This window comes from Lolium perenne, chromosome 7, assembly GCF_019359855.2.
Source record: "Lolium perenne isolate Kyuss_39 chromosome 7, Kyuss_2.0, whole genome shotgun sequence".
Taxonomy (NCBI): domain Eukaryota; kingdom Viridiplantae; phylum Streptophyta; class Magnoliopsida; order Poales; family Poaceae; genus Lolium; species Lolium perenne.
In genome coordinates this window covers 152,307,705-152,327,023 of record NC_067250.2, presented here as the reverse complement: position 1 = coordinate 152,327,023, position 19,319 = coordinate 152,307,705, and the positions used below count along the sequence as shown (strand labels likewise).

At 45.7% G+C, this 19,319-nt stretch overlaps 2 protein-coding genes across 2 annotated transcripts; one reads left to right on the top strand and one right to left on the bottom strand.

The window, feature by feature from the left end:
• Window positions 1-12,758: 12,758 nt before the first annotated feature.
• LOC127300915 (uncharacterized) lies at window positions 12,759-15,164 on the top strand. Its single transcript, XM_051331117.1, has 5 exons — window positions 12,759-13,150; window positions 13,340-13,377; window positions 13,576-13,843; window positions 14,106-14,386; window positions 14,459-15,164. Exons 1-5 carry the CDS (start codon window positions 12,899-12,901, stop codon window positions 14,889-14,891), a joined length of 1,272 nt encoding a protein of 423 aa, XP_051187077.1. The 5' UTR covers window positions 12,759-12,898; the 3' UTR covers window positions 14,892-15,164.
• An 80-nt stretch (window positions 15,165-15,244) lies between these two features.
• On the bottom strand, window positions 15,245-18,741 carry LOC127300914 (endoglucanase 20). Its single transcript, XM_051331116.2, has 8 exons — window positions 18,403-18,741; window positions 17,125-17,337; window positions 16,788-16,991; window positions 16,629-16,706; window positions 16,392-16,544; window positions 16,203-16,311; window positions 15,954-16,120; window positions 15,245-15,876 (listed from the first exon to the last, which is right to left on the bottom strand). The coding sequence occupies exons 1-8, from the start codon at window positions 18,634-18,636 to the stop codon at window positions 15,496-15,498; spliced, it is 1,539 nt and encodes a 512-aa protein (XP_051187076.1). The 5' UTR covers window positions 18,637-18,741; the 3' UTR covers window positions 15,245-15,495.
• Window positions 18,742-19,319: the final 578 nt, after the last annotated feature.

Below are 19,319 nucleotides of genomic sequence, written 5' to 3'. Positions count from 1 at the left end.
CCTCCCCATAGGTGGGTGCGGCCAGGGGGCCACCCGCGCCGCCATATGGTGTGGGTCCCCTGCTGCCCTTCCTCGTCTCCCCTTCGGACTTCTGGAACCTTCCGTGAAATATAAGATCGTGGGCTTTTGTTTCGTCCAATTCCGAGAATATTGCCCGAACAGCCTTTCTGGAACCAAAAACAGCAGAAAACAGGAACTGGCACTTCGGCATCTTGTTAATAGGTTAGTTCCGGAAAATGCATAAAATCATTATAAAGTGTGAGCAAAACATGTAGGTATTGTCATAAAACTAGCATGGAACATCAGAAATTATAGATACGTTGAGGACGTATCAATTGGCTAGTTGATTATCTCGATACGGTAAAGCTGATGGGTGGAACTAGAGCAACAGCCATGCAGAGCATTTAAGTACACTTGAGTGGTGCCGCACGATCGTGGTTAAAGAAGCTGTCTCCTAGGTCTATCGACAGCTGGGAAAGTTTAGAGGATATATTCGTGAAGAATTTTCGATCCACGTGCAAGAAACCTGCATCGTTGGAGCAGTTGAGGTCTTGCATGCAGAAATATGACGAATCAATGAGGATGTATATCCAGAGGTGGAACATCATCAAAAATTCGGCAGAGAATATATCTGACAAGAGAGCAATAGATGCATTTGTTGCTAGTATTCGAAGGAGGGACTTTGTCGAGGATTTGGGAAGAACCAACCCAAAAACAATAGCGGCACTCATGGAAATAGCGAATCGGTGGGCGGATGGAGAAGATGATGTTCACAACAAGCGACACAGATCGCCTGAGGAGGATCGCAACCGAAACTTTCGAAATAGGCGACGATTCCCTCGACAGTTCTCAGATTATGATGCTCCTGGCCAAATATCGGTTGGATTTCGAGGAAACAGTGGAGGAAACAATCGCGATGATTATCAAAAAAGCGGTGAGCAGCGCAACGACTAGAAGGACGGTTCCCGTCCCAATAGACAAAATAATGGTCCAAGGTTCCAGGGGCCATATATATCTCCCGAGGATATGATGAACGGACCATGTCAAATGCATTTTTATCTCGACAACAATGGGAAGAGGCAGTCGGGACATCTACAGAAGGATTGCCGGACTTTCCAGGCGTTGAACAGATATGCAGGGCACGCTAATGCGCAGGCAGCACATCGAAACCCTCAAGGGCCAAGGAGTGATATCCACCTTCCACCCTCTCCCGCGATCACAGACGATAATTGACATCACCTACAAATAGCGGCGGCTCCAAACCCACCTCCTTATATCGACACCAATGGTGCGGTTTCAATGGTTCAGAAAGCCAGGCCATCAAACAGAGCTCAGAAAGTAATTTCGCGACAAGTGTTCATGGCAGAAAAGATGCCTCCACCAAAAATTGAGTACTTGAATTGGTCGGGACAAGACATTGGCTTCACCATAGCGGACCACCCGCAACAAGTTCCGCGGCCAGGGCAATCAGCACTGATTTTACCAGCGGTGATCGCAGGATTCGACGTTTCACGAGTATTCATAGATGGAGGCAGCAGTTTAAACCTTATGTACGCTGATACATTGAGGAAAATGAACATATCCTTGGCAAACCTAAAACCAACTGACACACGTTTCCATGGTATCATACCAGACAAGCCGAGTTATCCGCTGGGGAAGATCAATCTCGATGTTCAGTTTGGAACTCGAGAGAATTACAGGATAGAAAGGCTCGAGTTCAAAGTTGTGGATTTCCCGTCGCAATATCACGCTTTGTTGGGGCGACCAGCCTATGCCAGGTTTATAGCGGTACCACACTACACATACTTGTTATGGAGGCTCCCTGGACCTAAGGGACCAATCACAGTAAAAGGCAGTTTCACGCTAGCTGATAAGTGCGACAAGGATTTTCATCGACTGTCAGAGACTTTCGGGATGCAAGCAGAGTATATGGCGTCAAGGTTAACAACTGACTATGATGTGCTGCTAGATGTAGGGAGGCCACTCAAGGAGCCAACTTTTGAGACTACCAAAGATTCTTAGGAGGTACACATTCACCCGACAGATCCCAAGAAAACGACATCCATCGCAGCAAACATGGACCTCGCATAGGAAAGCGCGCTCGTCGAGTTCCTCCGTGAGCGCTGGGAAATCTTCGCATGGTGTCCAGCTGACATGCCAGGAGTACCCAGGGAACTTGCCGAGCACCACCTCAACTTGGATCCAATAGCGAAGCCAATTAAACAACCTTTGCGGCGTTTTTCGTAACCAAACCGCAAAGCTATGCCGTCAGAAATCAATCGACTCAGAGAGGCTGGCTTTATCAAAGAGTTACATACAGAGGCCACGTGGGTAGCTAACCCAATACTGGTCCCGAAGAAAAACACGAAGGTCCTTCGCATGTGCGTCGACTTCACGTGTCTCAATAAACATTGTCCAAAGGATCACTTCCCCTCCCAAGGATCGATCAAATTATCGACTCCATGGCAGGCTGTGAACGTCTTTCCTTCCTGGATGCATACTATGGTTATAACCAGATCAGATTAAAAGAGACGACGAGGTCAAAACAGCTTTTATAACACCTTATGGCGTATTCTGTTATAGAACAATGCCCTTTGGATTGAAAAACGCGGGAGCACCATACCAGCGGATGATGCAGAAATGTCTCGCCACACAGATTGGCAAGAACGTACAAGTATATATCGACGATGTCGTCATAACAACAAAAAAGGGGTCAACTTTGATCGAAGATCTGAAGGAAACTTTCGACAACCTAGACAAGTTCTGCCTTAAGCTGAACCCGACAAAGTGCTCTTTTGGCGTTCCTGTAGGAGAACTTCTCGGGTTCCTGGTTTACGCAAGAGGAATCGAGGCCAATCCAGAGAAATTCCAAGCCATCGTGACAATGCGGAAGCCAACAAAGTTGAAGGAAATACAACAGCTGACTGGGAGAGTCGCAGCTTTAAGCAGATTCGTCGCCAGGCTAGGAGAAAAGGCGTTGCCGTTTTACGCGCTGATCAAACAAGGAGAGAAGTTTCAGTGGAACGAAGAAGCAGACAGAGCTTTCGAGGATCTTAAGCGCACAATCTCGACACCGCCAATCTTGGTGGCGCCTAAGGAGAAGGAGCCTCTCCTGTTATACATCGCAGCCACGCCTCAGGTGGTCAGCACAGTCCTTGTGGTCGAAAGAGGAGAAGAAGGAAAACTACACAGAGTGCAGCGGCCGGTATACTTCGTCAGTGGAGTTTTATCACCCTCAAAACAGCGGTACCCGCAGTATCAGAAGTTAGCATATGGAGTGTTTACAACCGCAAGAAAACTGCGACACTATTTTTCGGCGCATCCGATAATAGTGGTCAATGAGGCGCCTTTATCCAACATGTTAAACAATCCAGAAGCCACGGGTCATGTCTCCCTTTGGGGAATAGAACTTTCCCCTCGGTACATCACATATGAGAAAAAGAAAAGCAATAAAATCACAGATCTTACCAGACTTCATCGCATAGTGGATGGAGCTACAAAATACGGGACCTCCAGATTTGTCGAGAACCTGGACTATGAACTTCGATGGGTCAAGGAGACTAGAAGGAGCTGGAGCAGGCGTGATACTAGTATCACCCCAAGGCGACAGATTGAAGTATGTGCTACGGATGACGTTTCCAAACGCATCTAATAACAAAGCAGAGTATGAGGCACTTATACACGGGATGAAGATGGCGAAAGTTTGCGGCGCAACTCGATTAATTTTTTTGGCGATTCACAGCTGGTGGCTCAACAGGTGATGAATCAATGCGACACAGTCAATGATAGTATGGTGGCATACAAGGAAGTATATAATGACCTTGAGAGGTTGTTCGACGGGTGCGAAGTAAATCATATTAGCAGGCTCAGCAACGAGGAAGCCGATGTTCTCGCAAACATCGGGTCGCAATGTCTCGCGATACCACCTGGCGTGTTCTGGGAAGAAATAGCTGAAAGATCAACCAAAGCGAAGAAACAGCAGAAGAAGGAGAAGGATGAGAAAGCCTCGGGGGCTCCAACAGCACCATCGGAAGGTGAGGAGGAACCACACGTGATAATGATAGTACAAATTCCTTGGATGCAGGCGTACATAACATATATCCTGAGGAAAGAACTACCCGACGATCCAGTTGAAGCAAGGCGAGTTATCAGGCGTTCTAAAATCTTTACGGTGGTCAAAGGAGAGCTATACAAACGAAGTATTTCGGGAGTACTACAGAGATGCGTCACACCTGAAGAAGGAAGGCTTATTCTGAAGGATGTACACGAAGGGGTATGCGGACATCACGCGAGCAGTCGAGCTATAGCATTCAAGGTTTTCAGAGCAGGATTCTATTGGCTAACAACAATCAAGGATGCAAAGGACATAGTGCGTACTTGCGATGCGTGTCAAAGGTTTGCCGCGAAACCTCATTCTCCGGCAGCAGAGTTGATGCCAATACCGCTGTCATGGCCCTTTGCTCAATGGGGCCTTGATATGGTGGGAAAATTACACAAGGCTTGGCCAGGAGGATACGAGTATATGCTCATAGCTATCGACAAGTTCACAAAGTGGATAGAAGCGAAGCCGATAAACTCACCAGATGCAGTATCCGCAATAAAGTTTGTTAAGAGTATCATTTTTCGATTTGGAGTCCCTCATAGCATCGTCACAAACAACGGCAGCAATTTCACATCCAAGGAGTTCAAGGCATATTGCGCAGAGGTAGGCATCAAATCACAATTTGCCTCAGTTGCGCACCCGCAAACCAATGGTCAAGTCGAGAAAGCAAACGACATCATCTGCAACAGCATCAAGAAGCGCCTGTTAACACCATTGGAAAAAGCTCGACACACATGGCCAGAGGAGTTGCCTAGCGTGTTATGGAGTATTCGAACAACACCAAATACCGCGACGCAGGAAACCCTGTTCTTTTTCGTCCCTGGAGCTGAGGCAGTATTGCCGATAGAGATAGAACACAACTCCCCGAGAGTGGCGGAATTCAATGAAGAAACCTCGAGAAAGGCACTGGAAGATGATGTCGATGCACTTGATGAAGCCAGAGATGAGGTGTTGTCAAGAGTCACCAAGTACCAGCAGGACTTGAAAAATTACCACAGTTGACGTTTGCGACCAAGATCTTTCCAGGTAGGCGACTTAGTTCTTCGGCTGGCGCACAATAGCCATGAGAAACTCGAGTCGCCATGGATTGGCCCGTACATTGTCACAGAAGTAATTGAAGGAGGAGCTTACAGGATAAAGGACAAGAAGACAGGGATAGCCGAGCCAAATCCTTGGAACGTGGCGCAACTTAGGCGTTTCTACGCTTAAAGTCGAAATATAGTCCTCGTTGTAAATATACAATGTACTGAAACGCCCGCGAGTTTTCAGACGCACTCTTTTCCATTCAGGGCACCGAGTGGGGCTGAAAAGTTTTTAATGAGGCGGGCTCGCGGTGCTGCAATATAATAAGATATTGATGGCATACATCTTTTTCGTCGCCAGGCTCGGGGGCTCGTAACCCACAATAAACAATATATATACAATACAGTCTACAAAGTTTTTTGACTTGGTGCAAAGCACCTCGTAAATCAATAGAAATACAAACATCGGCGCTCCAAAAAACTCGGGGCTCAACGGAAGAGACAACGAACAAGTTGTTTTACAATATACATAGCACTTACAATATATAGATCCTTAAATATCAAAGAAAAGTTCAACAAGGAAAAAACAAGCTCTCAGTTATCACCTACTATATCATCTATATTTACTCTTTCATCGTTTGAAGTACCGAGGCTATGTTCAGCGTAGCTACCTTTCACGAAGAATTCCGCATCTAGTCGAAGCAAATCATCCATCATTTCGCCGGCTACAGGAGTTACAACATCAATGATTTTATCAAGATTCCTCCTCCGCTTCTCTACCCTGGAATGATAAATTTCAACGAATTTGGTCATATCTAACTTTGGGAAGCAGATTTGTAACAAGGACAGAGCAAATTTAGCACCAGCAACCAGTTGAGCCTTCACAAATCCGTGGATCCGAGGAGCATCCCTGAACTCATTCATCAAGGCAGGAAGAGTTTTCGGCTGGGAGTTTCGAGGAAACATGGTATTATAAATCAGGAACAGTGTCCTCGAGCAGAAGTCAAGGAAGTCGCGAACTTGACCTGCGCGATCTTGAAATCTGACGATTTGGCGAGTACGTTCGGGCGTATCCCAAAAGTTTGCACCATGCTGTACAGCAAGTCTAAGGAGTTCATCCGACCTAGCGTCTACTCGTTGGTCTTCAGCAACAGTATCCAAAAAGGGGCCTATTTGAAAGAAGCATTATAGCAAGAGATAGAGAACAAGCATATAAAAAATACGAGGAATCACAAAGATAGGAAGCATACCCGCCATATCCAGACTAGCGTCGTTCTTCAATTGAAGCATGTAATTTTCTGGTGAAGTAGCTTGTGCAGCATCGGTAACCGCAGCCTCCTTACAAGCTAAGGCTTCCTGGGCCTGCTGACGAGCAATTTTCATTTGGATATTTACACGAGCATTACAAAAGAGGGTTCCTAGTGAACCAATGATAAGCTGTCGCAAAATCTACTACGGCGACAGCAACAAAAGAGGAAGAACAAAGCAAAAGCAGGGACAAGAGAACTAGGGGAAGGAGTTGGTTTGCATCCGAGGAAGGAGAGGATTTTCTTCGAGTTCGGCTTGGCAGCCTTAATCAAGGATTGCCACCTCTTCGTCTCCATCTTCTTCACATCACCACCTAGAGGGGGGGTGAATAGGTGCTAACCAATTTTTAGTTCTTTTTCAATTTAGGCTTGACACAAAGGTAAATTCTCTAGATATGCAACTAAGTAAATTTACCTATATGACAAGATCAACAACTAAGCAAGATATAGCTAGACAATGTATAGGGGAGCTAATAAGGATAGAGGTAACCGAGAGTGGAGCACGTGGAGACACATAGATGATTCCCGTAGTTCCTTCCTTTTGACGGGAAGTACGTCTACGTTTGGAAGAGTGTGGTCGCCACGAAGGCTAGACCAACGCCACAAAGGCCTCACTCAGGTCTCTTGTGAGCACGCCACAAAGGCCTAGCCCACTTCCACTAAGGGAATTCCTTGAGGCGGAAAACGGGCCTTTACAAGGTTCTTGGGGCACACATCCACAACCGAATTGGAGGCTCCCAATATATGTAACAACACAACAACAAGAAGAACAAATCAACCACAAAAAAGTAGGGTTTCCAAAGAGGAACACTAGCAAGGGGCCCTCAAGCATATGAGGGGGAAATGCAAATCGCTTTGGTGAAGATGTAGATCGGGGTCTTCTCTTTCGATTCTCCAAAGCTCAAGAGATTTGGGTGCTTGAAGGAGGAGATCTGATGATTTTGGTGTTCTTGGTGGCTCAGCAATGGTGGAACAAGTCATGAGTGTTTGAGCAACTTTCCAATGTAGGAGAAGGGTTCCTTAAATACCCCTCCACCAAATCTGCCCATTGGGATGACTTCAGCGGCAGTGCCGACCCTGTGACAGCGGTAGTGTCGGCCCTAAAAATTAGGTCACAGCTGGTCGACAGGGATAGCCGGCAGTGCCGGGGTGCAACCACCGGCAGTGCCGGGGTGCATCCACCGGCAGTGCCGGCCACTTGGAGATTTTCTGCCCAACTCTTTTCACCTTTTGAGGGGATCAATATTATCAGATGTGATACTTTTTCTTTATTTGTCACACAATTAGCACAAAGTTAGATCGTCACCGGTGTTGTTATCAAACACGCAAAACCCTAGAGATCATGAAATGTTCTTTCATTGGTCATGTAATGGCTATAAGATTGTTATGGGCATAGTGCCTAGTATCCGTTGTTAGTAATTTTGACATTGTTGCAACTTGTTATGCTTAATGCTTGTCACTTTGGGCCCGAGTGACATGATCTTAGATCTGAACATGTTATTGAATCATGATGATAATTATAATTTTTGATCATACGTGCAAGTTGTATACACATATTGTTGTCCAGGACCCGAGGCCCCAAAGTGATAATTTGGGATAACCAGAGGGGATGGCTATGATGTGAGGATCACGTGTGTTCACGGAGTGTTAATGCTTTGCTCCGGTACTTTATTAAAAGGAGTGCCTTAATTACCAGTAGTTTCCCTTGAGGCCCTGCTGCAACGGGCTGGTAGGACAAAAGATGTCGTGCAAGTTTCTCATTGCGAGCACGCATGACTAAATAGGAACACACGCCTATGGTTATATTATGCTAGGATGCTTATATCATTATTACTTGCAATGCTTATGTCTTGCTATTATATGGACTCTCTCATTCATGCAACGCTCGTTCATCAATCTCTATGCCTACAATATTTTAATCCTGCTATTTACTGCAATCATCGCTACTGCTGTTTTTATTTTATTACTGCTGCTACTTTACTACTACCACTGCTATAAAACTGTTACCGCTGATAAACTGTTGCGAGCAAGTCTATTTTCAGGTGCAGGTGAATTGACAACTCACATGTTAAAGCTTATAAATATTCTATGGCTCCCCTTGTGTCGAAACAATAAATTTGGATTTTACTTCCCTCGAAGACTGTTGCAATCCCCTATACTTGTGGGTCATCAAGGCCCTAACACCATATGTGGGCCACCCGAGCTTTCCAAAATTGAGATCATGTTGTGGTACACCTAGTTAGCATGTCCACGATAGGCTCCGTGACAAAATATAAGCATTTAGTTAAACATTAACATCTTCTAAATTTGATCAAGTTTATATAAATAGTATGAACATCTAAAATAGTATATCAATATCAATAGATTCATCATAAGAATATTTTCTCAATATGGCCATTCAATATTCCACATGTGAATATTTTCCCGTAAATATTTGGTTAGACATAGTAATATTTAAATTTTGATTCACCTTATATACCTTATATTTTTAGACGGGGAAGTAGGTTCCCTTTAATGTCTAATTTATTTATTTTGAGGAGTGGACCGACCGTTAGAGACGTTGCCATGTAAGAGTGTCTCTATCTCTAACAGATGATGCCACTTAGTTGATGTAAAAAAACAGTTTTATATAATATTTGGCCACAAATGGCTCTCCTAACAAATGTTCTTGACCTATTTGATGATGTAATTTTTTACACCGTTATGTATATTTGAGCCACGTGACCCAAATATACATCACCAAAAGTGGTGGAGTATATTTGTTCTAGTGGGGCGCGTAGCCCAATGGCCACACTGAATCTTCCTCTGCGCCTCTCCCTCGTTGTAGACCGTGCACGCCTGCAGTAGCCCTACCGTCGCCACCGCTGATTCCTGCCATCCCTACCGCGAAACCACCAGACTCGTCGCCGCTTAAGCCCACCACGCCATTCCCCCGCTGAATCATGCGGATTCCCGATCGATTCACCACTAAACCGCATTGGGATGCTGTTGCGTCGTTTCCCCACCGACCATATGGATTCCCGGTTGATCCACTGCTGAGCCGCCTCGGGATGATGCCGCGCCGTTGTCCTAGGTCGTTGGGGTTTCTTCGGAATGTGGCATCGGAACTCCGCCATTTCGCCTTGGAAATAGCCGTGGACAGCGTCCGATGGTTGCTTGGAACATTCTCGACACCGGAGCTCACCAAGCGCCTACGACTTTAGCATGTGGACGTTCGGCTGCACGCCGAGATGAGCTTCCCCAACATGGAGAGCCTCCTAGAGGCCAAGTTCCCCTTGTTGCAGGTGCACATGGTCACCCCCGAGCAGGAGAAGGAGAATCGTCGTGCCTTCTTGCCTATTAGGGCGCACGAAGATGACAAGGAGGAAATTTAGAAGATTCGCCGTGATCACCCCGAGCTTGTTCAGTTCGAGACCGAGTAATTCGCGACTAGGGAGAATGCCGAGAAGGAGGAAGAGGCCACGGCAGCGGCTATCGAGGTTGGCCCCTCTACCATGGACCTCTTGTCAGGCTTCTCCAAGTTAGACTAGGACTTCTGGAACAAGCTCAACAGCTCCGACGATGACGAGACCCCATCCACCATCGATGTTTATCCATCTTTCGAGTTTTAGGGTCGAACTATCTATCCTAGTGTCGAAGTTTAGGGTCGAGCTATCGAAGTTTAGGAAGTGTCGATCGGATTTTAGGTTTCTATCGTATTAGTGTCGAATCAATTTGGATATATCCAATCTATCTTATGGACTACAAGTGTTTGAATTAAATTAATAGTATTTTCACTTCAGTTTCAGGCCTTCTTTGATTCATAGGATTCGTATAGAACTAGTGTAGGATTTAGATCCTATGAATTTTTTTCTTACACTAGTTGTCTGATTCATAGGAATATCCCGTAGGACTTAATCCTATAAGAACCTTGTAGTGCAAATTCTATAGGAATAAAACATTAGGTCATACCTCGTGGAAATTTCCTTTGGCACAATCAAACACAACTCATCTTCCTATAAGATTCAACTAGTCATGACATTTTAATCCTATGTTATTACTATGATTTTCCTATCCCATTAATCAAAGGAGCCCTAAGCTGTTCAATTCGAAATTTGATCTATGAAAAAAAGAAGAGTTTGCTGCATATATGATATATTTTACATCACTTAATGCGGCAATAATAATGTTAAACATCTATTGTACGCAAACATGTTTGATGATATATATTTTTGGTCTGTTGGAGGTGTATAAGGGCGTCATTGGTTTCCCACAAAGGGCATGGGGGACTCGAAAATGGGCTATTTGGTTGTCCGCGGGCTAAAGATTCTCTGCAAGGCACGAACTTTAAAGCAGCCAAAATATTGGCTCAAGAGGACACTCGATTTGGCCGTTTTTTGGGGGCCAGGCTCGGGAGAGCGCAAAGATGGGCCCTTCGTTGCTGGAGGCATGCGAGCATCTTACGTAACCTTAGGTACTAATCTGCATTATTTTAATCCTCCATGGTCTACAAAACGGTGGGTTGGTTTAAAATATGATGAACACGGAAAAGATGTGTATTGATGTTACGAATCAATTTTCATGAACGGTTTTTGGTTTCGTTGAGTATTTGAATGGCAATTTTGTGTCCCGTTTGAAGCTTTTTTGGCTGAATTTAGTCAATTTTTTCGCAACCACACGTATCAAAATTTCTTCCACGAGTAGCTTCATCTCACTATCGTGCACGACTTTCGTGTTGAACGTTTTCGGTTTCGACATTCGTATACGAGTAGATCTACGTCTTCCAAGTATATTGTATGTTGTTGTAGATCTACTCGTTTACGAATTCAAAGAAATTTGAAATGTTCGACCGTGTGCGAAAAATTAAATAAGCTCATCCACAAATGGCATAAAATAGAACACAAAACCGATTTTGAAACACTCGAGGAATCGCAACGTAGAGATGCATCTTTTTCATGTAGACTTTTCGCCAATCAATGAATGCTTAGGCAGATTATAGGTGTGAACTAGTTTAGTTAACCACAATCATCCTCAACGTGTGGGCAACCAAACAAAGTGCTTCTCCTTTCTTCACTCGAGCCCAACTAAAATTGTTGAGATCCAAACAAAGTATCAAAGTTGGCCCAAGGTTGGCCATTTGCATGCACCGGGCCAAAACGTGAAATTTGAGCATCCCATCATGCCCTAAATCACCGCACCGCAAAATCAAATCATGGCCGACGGTGAGCAGTATGCTTGTAAGTGGGCTTGCCCGTGGGTGTCCACTTGCTGGTAACCTATGTCTTGTTGATCTGGGTTCTGGGCGGGTGGCCGCTAGCATTCCATTTGATTCTTTCAAATAAAGCGGCGTCCGCTCTCACTACCCTTGCCGTGGGCCTTCACTTAGGGTCCGTTTGGTTGATGGACCTACATGCATAGGATGGGATGGATCAGATTTTAAGGATGGGATGGGCCACATTAGGGTGATCCCACTTCCTGTTTGGTTCAAAGCATTTGAGGGGATGGGATGACATGTGATTAGCTAATAATATTTAATGGCAATTTATTAGCAGTGATTAATTTAAATTAGGCTAAGCAAATTCCGTAGCAACTCGGCGACCGCGAGGAGGCCTCGCCGGCATCTCGCTTACTGCGCGGGCGGCGACCGCGAGGAAGATGGTGTACTGCTCGACCCCGAGGAGGACCGACCTCGCCGACTTCCCGCTCGATGGGGGCGTCTACCGCGAGGAAGACATGCCTCGCCGTCGTTCCGCTCGACGGGGGGCGTTGACTGCGAGGAGGACCGGCCTCGCCGGCTGGAGGTGGAGGAGCCGTTGGCCGTCCACGACTAGCGTGCGGCGACTTGAGATCTGCTGCAGCCAAGGAAGGTTGTGTGGGCGGGGTAACGGCGAGGCGACATCGACGCCATGGACGGCGGGAGCTCAAGGCGTGCGCGTGGGTGAAGATGTGCCAGGCGTGGATGCGCCTGGAACAGGGAAGGTGACTCGGCGGCGGTTTCTTTGCGGCTAGGCGCGGCTAACACGACTTCATTAGCGAGAGATTAGAAGCAGTCCACCAGATTAGCGAAACGTGGATTGGGAGGTCCGGCCGATTTTCCCGGATCAGTTGATCCAGGTTTTCCACGGAATATTCTCCTGCGGTGGATGGTTCCATCCACTCCAGTTACAACCAAACGCTACCAAAGTATGGATGATCCCATCCCATCCCTTCTTTTATCATGAACCAAACGCACGCTTAAAGGATTAAGGTGGAATGGGCTGGCGGCGCCGTGGACGGCTCATGACCACCTACTCACCTAGCTAGAGGCATACTCTAGTCAGCAGCGCAGGGGACAGTGACCACGCATACCAACGAGCGACCAAGCATAGCTCAGGAAGTAGGAACCCAATCTTCCCTGGAAACCCGACCTCCCCTGCTTCATCACCACCACCGTCACCACACACGCTCGCATCCGAAACCTGACCTAGCTACCCCCGACGCTGCTTGCCATGCTCTCCACAGCAGCGGCGGCGTCCTCCACCTCCCTCGCCGCCTTCCCCACCCGCGCGCGCCGCCGGCGCCGCCCCGTCGCCGCCGCGGCCGAGCAGTTCGCCACGAGCAGCTCCATCGCGGATTACCTCCGGTACCGACGCCCGGGGTCCGGGGACATCTCCGGAGGAAGGGGCGGCGGCGAGCTGCAGACGGCAGTGGTGCGGTACGAGAAGCGGCTCCCGTGGTCGCTCCTCCATCCTTTCCTCCGGGTAAGTTCCGGCCTGGTGGTGGATCTATCATTTTGCTTCGCGCTGCTTGCTGTGCCTGTCCACGTATCGGATACTTTCTATCAAGTTTTCCCCAAGGCTTGAATTGTGACGGTTACTATGTGTGATAGTGTGATTCATCATCATTGTCTACTGATTTCTGATAGATTTTTTGTTTTGTGTTTGGTGCAGGTTGATTTGGTTTCTACTGTACACATTGCTGACAAAGAGTATGTGCTTTAGGCCCCCCATTTCATGTTTATACATTAGTTTCTGTTGGCATTCGCGGCTCTATGAACTGACATACTTGTCTATCACTACCATCATTTGCTTATCACAAGATCCCCTGCCCTGGTTGTCACATTCATTCAGGGATAGAAGCTGCCAACTAAGTGAATTAGCTAAGATTTACTTTTTTTTTTCTTCAGATACTTTGATAAACTCCAACAAGCACTTGAAGATTATGACTGCATTCTCTATGAAATGGTGACAAGTCGGGATAATTTGAACAATCACAAGGACCCAACATTTGCCAAGAGGCTTAAATCTTCACGCAAAGGCTTCAGTATTCTTGGTTTCATACAGAAACAAATGGCTCGTATTCTTTCGTTGGATTACCAGCTAGATTGCCTTGATTATGGCGATGAGAAATGGCAACATGCGGACCTTGACTTTGAGACATTCAAGCAGCTTCAGGTTATAAGTTTAGTTACATTATGCCTTGTTTCTGCTTCCAGTTTCCCTTTGTAATACTACCTGCACGATAAGTTTCACATGCTCATTAACTGGACTTGTTTTCTTGCTGTTGGACGATGATGGTTGTAACTTCTTTGTTTGCAAACTTCATAAAGCAAACAGCTTTTGAACTCATGTGTGCAATGTTCTGTACTTTCTCTTTCTGTCAAGGTCTTCCAGACATAGTGGACTAAATGTTAACACTGCCTTTTATGTTTTTCAGACAGAAAGAGGTGAAAGCTTTTTCTCATTTGCGGTTGACATGACACTGAAATCTACTAAAGCCTTGATACAACCAAGTTTGCCAGATGGTCTTGATTTCTGGAGATCTAAGTTGCTCTGGGCTTCACGTGTTCTACCAATGCCACTTGTTGGACTATTTGTTATCACTGGGCTTTGTTTGCCGGTGGAAAATCAAGATGGATATCCTGAGCTCGAAGCACTATCTAAACTAGATTTAGGAGCTGCTCTAAAGATCTTCCTGGCTAAGCAATTGACTTCTGAGTGAGTACACTCAAAACTTTAGACCCACTTAGAGTCTTCATTAACTAATTCTTACGTTTATTTTGTGGGTAGTTTCACAGCTATGACTGCTCCCGCTGAGGATAAGTCGGTTATAATTGGGGAGAGGAACAGAGTTGCCACTGAGAAAATAAAGGGTGCGATAAATAGAGGGTACAAGAGAATAGCGGTTCTGTATGGAGGTGGGCATATGCCAGACCTTGGAAGACGTCTTCGAGAAGAGCTAAATATGGTCCCATCGGATGTGCAATGGCTCACAGCATGGTCAATAAGAAGCCGTGAGCTAGATAGAAAATCACTTCCATTCTTGAAGACGATGGCTGAGGTTTCAGGGTGGCCTTTGAATAGATACGAAACACTGGCTCTGCTCATCTTTTCTTCAGTTCTTGCAGTTGACCTTTGGTTCTGGGAGCTTCTTGTGGAAACTGGTGTGAACTGGGCATCCTTTGCTAGTTCTTGGATTGATCAATTCAGTGGCTCGCTTTGACAAAGGTGTCTGGAAAGGAGGGAAAGGAAGTTCAACAACACACTTCTATATAAGTGACAGTACAGAGAAAATTGTAAAATCTATATACTCTTGCAGCTAGTTCCAGCAATTAGCTGCAGTGCTGTCAAGATAAACTTGTACCTTTCGCAAAAAAAAGGTGAAACTTGTAGATAACAATTTATTGGATCAAACTTCAAATTAGATTACTGAAAATGTTGTAGCCACTGGGTGTAATATATTTTCTGGACTTTGAAGAATGATATTTTTTATTAACCAGTTATGCATGGTAGTCATGAACATTTACAGTCTTTGTTAAAAAAAAAGAGCATTTACAGTGTACCACTAAATGCAGATGCTGCATGACTGTCTCACACATTGAACTTTGGCAACACAACATAATAAAGTTTCTTACATGTATTCAATGTGTATCGCTTCGGTCTAGTAAGATCATAAAGTTGGTGCTAGATGATATTACACACTTATACACGGTGGTCACAAACAGGTATAGGGTACTAGTACACATAGAATTTTTAAGTTCATCTCACACATGTATATTTGGCAACATGACATAATATTGTTTCTTGCATGTGCATATCATTTTGGTCTAGTATGATGAAGTTGGCGTTAGGTCGTTGACAGGCTCCTCCAACTTCACGGAGTGCTTCTGCCCCATAGCAGCGGCACAGGCACCAACAAAGGCTGCGTTGATGTACGTCGCTGGCTCGGAGTGTGAGGAATCCCCCCTGCTGTCGCTGAACTGGTCATTACCATCAGGTCCTCCGACGATCGCACCGACGTGGATATTCGGGTTCGGGTCACTCGTCGGTAACCATGAAGAGAACCCTTCTTTGCAGGGGACCGTCCTGCTTAGAACCTTGATGGAAGGGATGGATGAGCCGCGGTGGTGAATTCGCTTGGGGAACATGTCGCTGAACCCCACCATGTAGGACATTCCCATGGGGTTCTTCCCCAGGATGTAATCGACCTGAAACCCGATGCGTTGTCGGATACTGAACAGTGCAAGATCAGGCGGGGATAAACTGAAATGATAGTGAAGCCTACCTGTGATGCGGCGAATGAAGCAATCTGATCTTGAGAGAAGGTTGCAGCGCTGCAGCGGACTCCGTCGTAGCCCGAGGACTTGAGCGCCTTGGAGTAGATGGACAGGATGAGAGCAGCGGTGGTGGTGTACTGCATATTGACCGAATCGCGTGTAAAGAGAAGCCCTCCTGCAGCCAGAAAGTGGTGAAACAAACTGCAGCTCGACCTGGCGATGTGCTTACTCATTGGATGAGAGAGGTCCGTAGGTACCAGGAGTTGTCTGTATCTGCACGTTGCCGCTGTTAGGCATAAGGGCGCAGACCAAGGAATCCAGGTTGGCCTTGTACCTTGCTAGCTCTGTCTTTCCTCCCAAATACTCCTGATATCAAGATACAGAGCAGTCTATGGAGTGGATGCCTTCCTAAAGCATTTGCATAACTTGAAATCAAGATGACCAACCTGTGTGGCGAGCATCTGAGCCCCAGCCTGCTTGTTGTCCCAGCTGAACTCATTCACAGGGTTGCTGGAGCCCTGGTTGTCACTCAGGAAGTCGAGGTACTGGGCGTCCTTGGTCGCCCGGTAGAGCCAAGCCGAGGACCAGAGTAGCTCATCCTGTGGTGGCAGATTACAATTTGTTTGACAACCGATGAGTCCATGCACACATAATAATCTGTTCCAGACCTAGAGAAATTTTACCTGGAAGCCGGAGTAGGAGCAGTAAAAGGGGCAGGACGACTGGAAGGATCCCCTGTAATTGTTGGCAAACTTGAAGAGCTGAAAGTTTAGCAGTTACGGTTTCATTATTACTTAGAGTATTATTAACGAGACAAATGTTCCACGGGAAGATGGATGTACCGATCTGGAAGCGGCCAGGAGTCGCGAAGCGAAGCCCTTGTCACTGTCGTCCTTGAAGACCAGGTAGGCTGCCGCGAGCGCCGCTGCCGCCTCGCCGGCGGCCTCCGACCCGGGGGTGTCCGCGGTGATCTTGTACAGAGTCCTAGGCGTGTCCATGTCTTCCGGCCGCTCCCAGCACTCGTGGTCGGCGTTCCCATCCCCAACCTTAAACGCAACACAAACAATACACGATAATTTACTCACTTTTTTCTGCAAAATAAATCTACTCCCACGGTTTAATGTGCTTGTTTTCTACACATTACATTACCACTTTACTAGTATTATCCAAGTATACTACCTGGGTGTAGAGGGTAGTAGGAGACGTGTGTGCACGGAGCAGGAAATCTGCGCCCCACTGGATCGCTGTCCGGAGGTTGCCCAGCTGCCCCGCAGCCGCGACGTCGCCCTGGTACTCGATGGCGCTCCAGCTCAGGAGGGTGACGGTGAATGCCATCGGGAACCCGAATTTGACGTTATCGCCGGCGTCGTAGTAGCCACCAGTCAGGTTAACCTGTGGTCGATCGATGATCAATCGCCAAGGACACATCAATACATCATCATGCATACATGACCCGACTGTATATATATTTATTCGTAGCTAGGCATCTTGTTTTATTTCTGCTTTGTTGGTTTTATGTTGGACGGGACTTATTGTAAACCTCACTCGCCCAAAATCGTTAAATTGCTTGGACAAAAATTGTTATTGAAGGAGTCAAGGAGAGTTGCTTTAATGAAATATCTGTATTATTGTTTCATTGTAGGTCATTTACTGAGTGGTGTGGAGATGAAGATTGTTGGATGCTGAATAAAAAATTGAAATGTGAGTGAGTTCTTTCAAATATTTAGGCAACATGTAAATAGATAAGAACAACAACCAGCTTTACCCACGGTGGTGCGGTTTTGCCACTCTTCCCCACCCTACCTAACCAACCATTGTTCCTATCATTTGATCCCACTTGTTCCACACGTTCTATCAATATTCCTCTAGTTATGCCCCGGGAATCTGGTGAAAAAATAACTTAAATGGCAATAGGCAATGAAAACCACGTACAGTTCATGTTTTAACGTTTTCAAAAATACTACAGAAAATAAACTAAGTTTGAAGGATAGAGTTCTATAGACACATAAAATTTCAAGTTTTAAGTCAAAATCGTTTAGAAGTTACATCATACACACTAGAAGAATATCATTTGAAACTTGATATTTTGCATTTTGCTAGAGCATCACTCTCTTAATATATTGTAAGTTTTTGTGTTTTTTGAGAACTTTTAAATATTGTTTCCACCTAGCACTTTCCACAAAAAGAACCAAAACCTAGAATATCATCTATTGTGGAAGGTGTACTGGGAGGAAAAATAATGACCTTGCCAGGAAGGAGGAAGCCGGAAGAAGAAGAAGACTCCAGGTGGTAAAAGATGGATTATTTTGATAACAAAAAGATGGAGTCTATGGAAAATAATTGGTAGGCAGCTTTTGAATGTGCTGAAGTGAAAACCACTTTCTAGAGTAGTTAGGCTAGTATGTTATGCATTATTCAAATGTTGATGCAGTGTTTCGTGATTATAAGAGACGATACATTTTCTTGGCGGCCGTCGGCGAGTGCGGAGTTCCCGCGCCACCTGGTTCTCTGGTTTGCCGGCAGCCGCCCCGACCGCTGCCCCTCAAAGAACTGGATGGCCTTGGCCAGCGCGTCGTTGTAGTCCAGCGAGCCCAAACAAAGGACATCGGTTGCCTGATCGCCTCCAGTTCCAAACCCTGCGCAAAAGCGGTACAATAGCACCATTGTTACCACCCATACCTTCACCGCCATTGTAGCCACCTATCTTCGTCTTGTACTACAGCTCAATCAGCGTCTAGCTTGTATGTGTATGTCTGTGTGCCTTTGCTTCTTGTGATGGATGCAGAATGGCATGGGCCTAAACCATGTATTTATAGTGTGATGAGAATCGATATACCATCAAGGTTCCTGTACATGTGGTGTGCTGGAGCAAAGCAATACAAAGAGTATAGCACTTGTGCACCATTAATTTGGCCTAGAAATGCTGACCCGCGCTAATAATCTGGCCCATGCACATGCATCTATCAATAATCGATTTTTTTTAATGTAGTTAGGCCAAATGCATATATATACCAAGAAACCGAATACGTGCATTTGCCCAGATTTTCATCGAACTAAACATATACTAGCATTTGCAACCACTAACCAGACAACCTACATGTATATTACACGAAATATATGCTAACATATAGAGAGACGGTCCAGATAAACAACATCTGCAGTTCCAAAATATGGGAGTTCGATGGAATATGAAACATAGAGGGGATTTGATGTAAATCACGAGCAAAATTGTGCAATTAAGAAAATAGCTATTGTGTGAGTGATTATAGGGGTGCACGGTTTGACATTATTTGTTCATATATGCATTGGATATTTTATTTTTGATGATCTAGCTTGGCTGGATTAAATCTAACTAGGTACTTTTAATATTGGTA